At 51.2% G+C, this 7280-nt stretch overlaps 1 protein-coding gene across 1 annotated transcript in view; it reads left to right on the top strand.

Annotated features, from left to right (window-relative positions):
* The first annotated feature begins 2252 nt into the window (after positions 1 to 2252).
* GRIK4 (glutamate ionotropic receptor kainate type subunit 4) overlaps positions 2253 to 7280 on the top strand; it is a 173126-nt gene continuing 168098 nt past the window's right edge. Inside the window, exon 1 of the mRNA XM_048328833.1 lies at positions 2253 to 2340. Coding sequence (XP_048184790.1) covers positions 2268 to 2340 — 73 coding nt within the window. The 5' untranslated portion in view covers positions 2253 to 2267. The remainder of the gene's footprint in view (positions 2341 to 7280) is intronic.

Here is a 7280-nt window from a genome sequence, read left to right as displayed (position 1 = left end):
GGAGAAATTGATGGTGAGAGGCAGAACCTTCCCCTCTTGGTTTCCATTTCAGGGCTGGGCCTGATGAGCAGAGACAGAAGTTGGGAAAGTTGCTGGGTGGCTCTCTGAGGTTCGCAGGTGGAGCTTTCCCCTGCACCTGGCAGGAATTAATACCTTGGGACGAGACACCTGGAATTTTGGGGAAGAGGGAGCTGCTGGCAGGCTGTGCTGAGCAGAGAGTGGCAGCGCAGAGAAGGAGAATGCTCTTTTTTTTTCTTCTTCCTTCCTTCCTTTAAATGGCCATTTCTCTTAAACCCTTTGTGGTCTGGCTCCTGTGGGGTGGGAACAGACTGCCTGAGGAAGGTGAACCCCGAAATGAAGGGCTTTATCCCAAAATCTTGGGATAAAGACATGAACATCCCTGACATGAACATCTAAGTGGGCGATCTGGAGCAGCTGCCTGCAGCTCTGAGAGGCACAGAACTGCTGCTGCTGCTGCTGCTGCTGCTGCTGCTGCTGCAAGTTTCTTGCTGGAGGTTTCTTTTGCAAGCTGTGCAAGGAAAATTAGCCAAGGAGTCCTGTGGGCTGGCAAAGGTCTGGATACCTCGATGCCAAGGAGCACTCAGCAATCTGGGGATGAGTGGGGAAGGATTTGAGGGACCTGGGCTTCCAAGAGCTCATCAAAGCAGCAGCCAGGCAAGGTAGGGGCAGTGCTGCCTCCAAACTGTCCTGAAAGCTCCAGTGTGCCAGGAAATCTCATCTGTGTGTGTGTGTGCGTGTGCTCACATTGATGTCCCTGCTTGATGAGTGAACCTCGAACTCACCCAGGAGCTGGGAGGATCTTCAGCTAAATCCTGGCTGATTGTACGGGAAATTCTGGTGGGAATTTTATGTGGGATCTCTGTGTTCCGCCACAAGAGCCACATGGGATCACATCCCTCTTCCTCCCGGAGGAACCTGCTGGTTTTCCGTGTGAAGCAGGGCCAGAGGAAAGGCTTGGCTGGAGGAGAAGCTGGGTGTTTTCACTGGATGATGTTTGGGTGGGTGGAAGGGTCCTTAGGGTCAGGCATGGCTGGGCCAGACAGGAAGAGGACAATGCTCTGCTCCAAGAAACTTCATTTCTTTGAAGGCGATTTAAGCTTTCTTCTGGTTTTGTTCAGCACTGAGCATGTGCAGCCAGTCAATGTCTTGCCCTTTTGAAAGGCTTGCTGATGTTCCTGAGGTGTGGATATTGATTTTCCCTGACTTTGGGGAGAGATCTTCGTGAGCAGCACTTGTTGGGGTCAGATTTTATTTATTTTTCACGCTTCTAGGCAGGCAGAAGGCAAGACAAAAGTTTTGCAAGCCTCCTCAGAAATGTTTTCTGTTCTGGGGCAAGAGGTTTCTAAGGCAGCTCATAAAAGCTGAGGAATCTGTTAAAACAAGGCACCTTTTGCTGTGTGTGAACAGGAGGAGCAGTGAAATAGTGGCTGAGCAAGATGAGAACAGCTTGGAGGGTGTTGCTTAGACTTGAGGGAGGAACCAGTGGGGTACCAGCAGCTCCACGAGGAAAGCTTTGTGCAGGGATGGAAAACTGTCTGCAAAGGAGACTGTGGGATTGCTGGAGCCGTGCCTGTGCACAGGAGGCTGCCAACTCCACTTTGTCCCCTCAGGGCGGCCACTAACGCTGTCCTGGGTTCCCTGAGAGGGAAAATGGGGGACGGGGAGAGATAAAAGAAGGTATAAAACCTGTGAGGAGGTAATGGAGCAGTTGATAGGATCCCCATAATAACTTCATTTATGGGCTGGAGCTTGCCAGGACAGATTGTGCTGGTAACACACAGGGAGTTTTGTGTTTGTCCTCGTGCCTCTGGAAAGTTTGGTTTGCTAATGGATGTGGGGCCTGGTTGTGATGAAGGAGGAGGAAAGTGTAGTGAGGAGCAGATTGTAGAGCCCCAGAATGGTTTGGGTTGGAAAGGAACTTAAAACTCATCTCATTCCATGGGCAGGGACACCTTCCTGAGGATAAACCAGGATCGTTTCCATGCGGGTCACAGGGAGTGGCTGCTGGGCAGGACAGAGCTGGCAGTGCCCAGCTGCAGTGAATTAGCAGGGATTGGATTGTTCAGAGAGGGAGGAATGGAGCCAGGGTGCTGTAAATCAGTAGATCTGAGGTAAATCAGGTGTAAAATGGCAGCAGGTGTAAACATGAACGGGAGAACTCCTCCTCCTCCTCCTCCTCCTCCATTCCCCTCCCCGCCCCGGGCATTACCGAGGCAGGAACCTCAGTGGGCAGAGGGACCTGGTGGATGCAGCAGGGATTTTTGCCACGCTCTGCCTGTCCAGAAACCAAACCTGAGGAAGAGCTGGGATATCAGGCAGGTGAGTTTTGTCTTCTGTGCCTGCTGGGAGGGCCTGATTATCCCTCAAATACTCGGGTGGTCTATCCCTGGGGGTCAAAGCACCACAGTTGATATGCAGAGGATGGGTGCCCAGTGGGGAAGCCGACCTTCCTAAGGCTGAGGAAATAAAAGCTCAACGTCTTCCAATGGGCTCAATTTATTTGGATATTTCATTAAATCCACCCAAAAGAGACTATTTTAGGAAATAAATATGTGGGCAATAAATAGCTGTGGGATAAGGGGCAGAGTTCAGTGCTGGCTTTCCTAGTTAAGCTGCAGAAAACAGAAGTGTAATGGCCGAGTGCTGATGGGAGTGTAGATATGTGATTATGTGAGGGCTCCTCACACTGAGGCTGGGCTTATTTATTATCTTTAATGATTTGGAGGTGGAAATGGATCAGAGCTGGGTTAGGGAGAGTGAACATGCTCACAGAAAGGGGTTGCTTTTGCGAGAATTGAGAGGGAAAGCTGCTGGGTTGGAGCGTGAGGCAGCTCGGCCACCGCAGCAGCAGTTGGTGTAACTCAGATTTGAGCATGTGAAAAAACCGGAAGATCTGAGTGAATCCTTCCCTGATAACAGAGCCTGGGTGATTCTGTGGGATTCTAGCAGGAGAACGTGCAGGGACACGAGGAACTGGTCTGGTTTGTGTGCAGCTGATGAGGTCCTGGGGCTGTGTGGACGAGCTGCAGGTGCCAGGGAGCCCCAGGAGATGCTCTGCTGGGGCAAACAGTGCTCTCTCCATGTCTGTGTGGTTCGGAGAGGGCTCTGCAGTGACATCTGCTCTTCCCAAAGCCTCCCGGGCCAGGGATTTGCTGCTGCTGGAGCAGGGGCTGTGGGTGTCTGGACTGTGCCAGCATCCCGCTGGATTTGCTGCCTTGGAATCAATCAAGGGGAACTTTGCTGAGTCCTGACCTCCTGGTGGGACCATCTCCTGGATTTTCCAAGGGGATAGATGATGGATCAGGGATGAAGGAGCCAAGACACACTGTCCAGATCCATGGCACCTCCAACCCTTGGGGCTGTTCCGTGTTTGAAGCGCAGCCTTTGCAGAGCCTGTGGTCCCTCAGTGCTGGGAGGGGGGTTGGAGAGCCCAGAGGGTTCTGTTCCTGCTGGAGAGCCCAGAGGGTTCTGTTCCTGCTGGATTGTGCCTCCCTGAGCCAGCTCTCATCCAGATAACAACATTTATTCCCTGCACCCTTCGCACGGGAGCAGCTCTGTAGCGCAGTCCCCACACAGTGCCTCACCTGCCGAGCCATCCAGCACTGGGGGATTTGCAGCTCTGCTGAGATCTCCTGACTTGAAAGTCTGCAGAATTTATTTGCATCCTTCATGAGGGAGACAGCCAGGCACGGGGTTGGTTGTTTTTTTTTTTTGGTTTTTTCCTGTTCCTCCCCCCCCCCCTTCCCCACTGGCTTTTGAGTTTGTTTATTTGGTGAGCTCAGCAGCAGCACAGTGATGTGGAAATAAAGCAGAGGAGCTTCCTCTTGGCCTCCCTGCATATGCATAAATGGGAGACATAGATCATGCTGGCAATCCCCGGCCAGGCTCCAGCTAATGGAAATTCTCCTGTGACCTTACAAACCCCTCTTTGCCAGGGTTTATAATGAGTCTGCAAAAACCCGTTCGGGGCACAAACAAGTCATCTGAGGTCTCAGACCCTGTGAGCACGAAGTCATAATAATAACACTAATTTCCCACCCACTCAGGCATGTGCTCAGCTCCTTAAAGAGTTTGCTATTTTTAAAAAGCAGGTTTTTTACCTTTCTGGGGACTGTTACAATGTCTGTGTCGGAGAAGAGGAGAACAACCGGTGGGGAACAGCTCTCCCCGTGCTGTGTGACACCAGTTCCCCCTGGGAGCATCCCTGGGTCCTCGCCTGGCTCTTGCTGGAGCAGTTTTTTTGTCGTGAATCTCGCAGCCTCATGAGCTGTGTGATCACACCTCAGCTGCTTCTGCAGAAAATCAACTTTCCCTGCGTCTCTCTGTGCCCTCTCCCCCCTTCCTACAGCAGAGTCTGAGAGCAAAGATAATCTGTGCCCCTCAGGAGGGGATGGGTTCCTGAACACCCCTTGTTCAGCCTTGACCTTTGTGTGAACCTTCTGCTGCAAACCACGGAGTTTTTAGTTGGATGACAGGAGCTGATGCATTTGGAAGGAATGCGTGGCGTTTTGATGCTGAAGGTTTGGTTGATGGCTCTCTGTCCCTGCTCAGAGACACGGGGACTGCAAGGGCTCCCTGTCACTGATGTTGGAGTCTGTGTGGGATTCACGCCGGGCAGCTTTCCCTTCGCAGGCTGTGATGAAGCAGCAAATTGCTGCTGTGTCTGAGAGAGCCGCTCTAAACGTGGCCTGGCTTGGGGCAAGTGGCTGAGCCAGGGGCTGTAAACTCAGTTCATGGCAGCCACTGCTGATCTGCAAACTGTTCCATGTGCCAAAACTGCCTTTTTCACCCCAAAAAAGAGGTTGATTGAGATATCTGTTATTCTACCCGCTCTCGTTATTCACTGTTTGCCCTCGCTATTTTCTTGTTTGCTCTCTGCTTATTTCCCGTTTCCTGTCCCACCTCCTGACTGCTGTTCAGGATTGTGTGTGCAGCTCTGAGAGCTATCACATCTCTTTTTAGCCTGGGAAACGTTTGGGGCAGAGCCTGTGCTGATGCTCACGGAGCATCTGGTCCTCTCCAGGTCCCATTCATCACTGTCTCGCAGTTTGCATTATTGTTCACACCGAGGGAAAGTGGGTGTGAAGCTGGAATAATAATGTTTCACACTCGCTTTGCATTGGGTTTGATACCCAACAGCGTTTGAACTGATCACGAAAGGCAGCGAGGAGCGGGGTGCTTGGGAGCTGGAGGCACAGCTGACAAATAACAAGTTAATTACCTTTAGTGAGGAAATGACCACTGTGCTCCGTGTTGTATCCATGACAAACTGGAAATCAAGATGGGATTTCTAAATTCTGCCTGACCAGGTTAGAAGGAATCTGCAGGCTGAGGGCAGAAATCAGTGCAACTGAAGTTGGTTCCCCCCACTTTAACCTCGTTCTTTCAAATGGAATTCCACCATGGATGGGCAGCAGGGATATTTTCCTGAGCCTGCAGAGTGTTGAAAAATATCTCTTTAGTCTAACATGCCTTGCTCATTTCCAAAGGGGCTGGGTGGTTAAATGATGGACATCGATGCAGTTGTTTCAATGGCATAAACACGGAAGGAATTTAATGCTCCGTGGAATATCAGGAGTTTGGTGTTTGGGAAACGGGGTCTCTTTGGCAGGTGGACCTCCCGAGGGTCTCTCAGGAGACGTGGCTTTCAGTGATTTGGACTGACATGCCTTTTGTTGTGTTCCTGCTGGGTGTTAAATAAGATTTAAGTCTCCTCAGTCACTATTTAGGTATTGAAGAACATCGCAGCCACCACAAGTGCAAACAAAACTGTCTGGATGTTTGTTTATGCAACAGATCATTAGAAAGTCTGTAGGAAAAAAATGTTCTTGTCTGTTAGATAATTAATCTGCATTTTAAGAATTGTCTAAAGACATATTTGCCAGCCAGTCCATTGAGCTGCTGCTCATCTAGTCAATAATCCCATATTTAATAGTCCCCGAGAATGTATTTCCATAATGTGCTGAGAACAGTTGAGAAATCTGCATCTTTTTTTGTCTTAAGATGTCAGTGCTCGCACATTTTCTATGACAAATTTTTTTTCTGACTGTGGGTGAGAAAATCCAGACATATGAACTCCCAACTGGTGGGGCTGGGGGCAGGGAAGAGGGGAAGCTGCTCGGAGCAAACCCCTGGGTGCGGATCCCTCGGAGCGCCGGATGAGTTTGCAGTTTCCATCTGGTGTCTGCGAGCCTGCAACGTGCTGGCAGCACTGCCCAAACCGCTCCTCGGGGCCGGGGGGAGTGGGCCCAGGGCCTTTCCTGGCTCCCAAAATCCCGCTGGAGTCAGGGAAGTGGGAGCATGTCTTGGGAAGGAGGCTCTGGCGCGAGCTGCGCCGGACCTGGTGCTGTGTCGTGGGAGATGCTCTGGTGGAAATGCCATGGTCCTGGTGTGGTAGATTCGATCCTGGCAGGAGCAGGGAGAGCCTGGCAGTGCTGGGATTGGGATGCTGGAGCTCGTTTGGCTCCCAGGATGGGGCTTTGCTGCAGCAGCACAAAGCCACCAGGACCTGTGGCTGTGTCTGGGTAGTGCCTCCCCTCTTCCAGCCCGGAATTCTGATAGCAACCATTGGATTTTGGGGTGTCTGCAGCACCTCTGAGCCAAGGTTTTCCGTGTTGCCACACGGATGGGTGTGAGGGTGCAGGGTTTAGCCAGTTCCCTGGGTTTATAAAGGGAGTGAGCGCACAGGCAGCCCCTGTGATAATTTACTAATCCACGTTAACGAGAGAGGGGAGTAAAACCCACACTTGGCAAGAGGAAACCCCGAGAGCCGCCACATCAAGGTGAGAAGCAGGAGCTTAATTTCATTATCTTATCAATAACTGGCTGGTCTTGTGCTGTGCTGTGAATCCTCAGGAGTGCTAATGCTATCTCGGGCTGTCTAAGCAGAGAAATAATGAATACAAGCAGGAAGAGCATTGTGTGCAGCCCTGGTATCTATACCTTAAAAATGATGTTGGCAAACTGGAGGGAGATAAGGGGAGAGCCACAGGGATGTGAGGTCTGTAAAACAGGCTGGAGAGAGACTGAGCCCAGTCTGCTGCTTCTCACGAGAGGGAGTGATTTGATTGTTGTCCATGAGGACTTAAGCAGGGGAGGAGACTTCTGCTAGGCTTCTGCTAGGCAAGGGTTCGCAGGCAGGCCGTGCTTCTGTGGCTGGGTGCTCAGGCTGGATAAACCCAGACAAGAAAAAGCCATGTTTTGTTTTTGTACAACTTTCTATTTAAGCACAGGAGCAAATTACCCCGGACTTGGTACAT

The sequence above is a fragment of the Corvus hawaiiensis genome, chromosome 25 (genome assembly GCF_020740725.1).
Source record: "Corvus hawaiiensis isolate bCorHaw1 chromosome 25, bCorHaw1.pri.cur, whole genome shotgun sequence".
Taxonomy (NCBI): Eukaryota; Metazoa; Chordata; class Aves; order Passeriformes; family Corvidae; genus Corvus; species Corvus hawaiiensis.
This window is presented reverse-complemented; position numbering and strand designations above follow the sequence as displayed.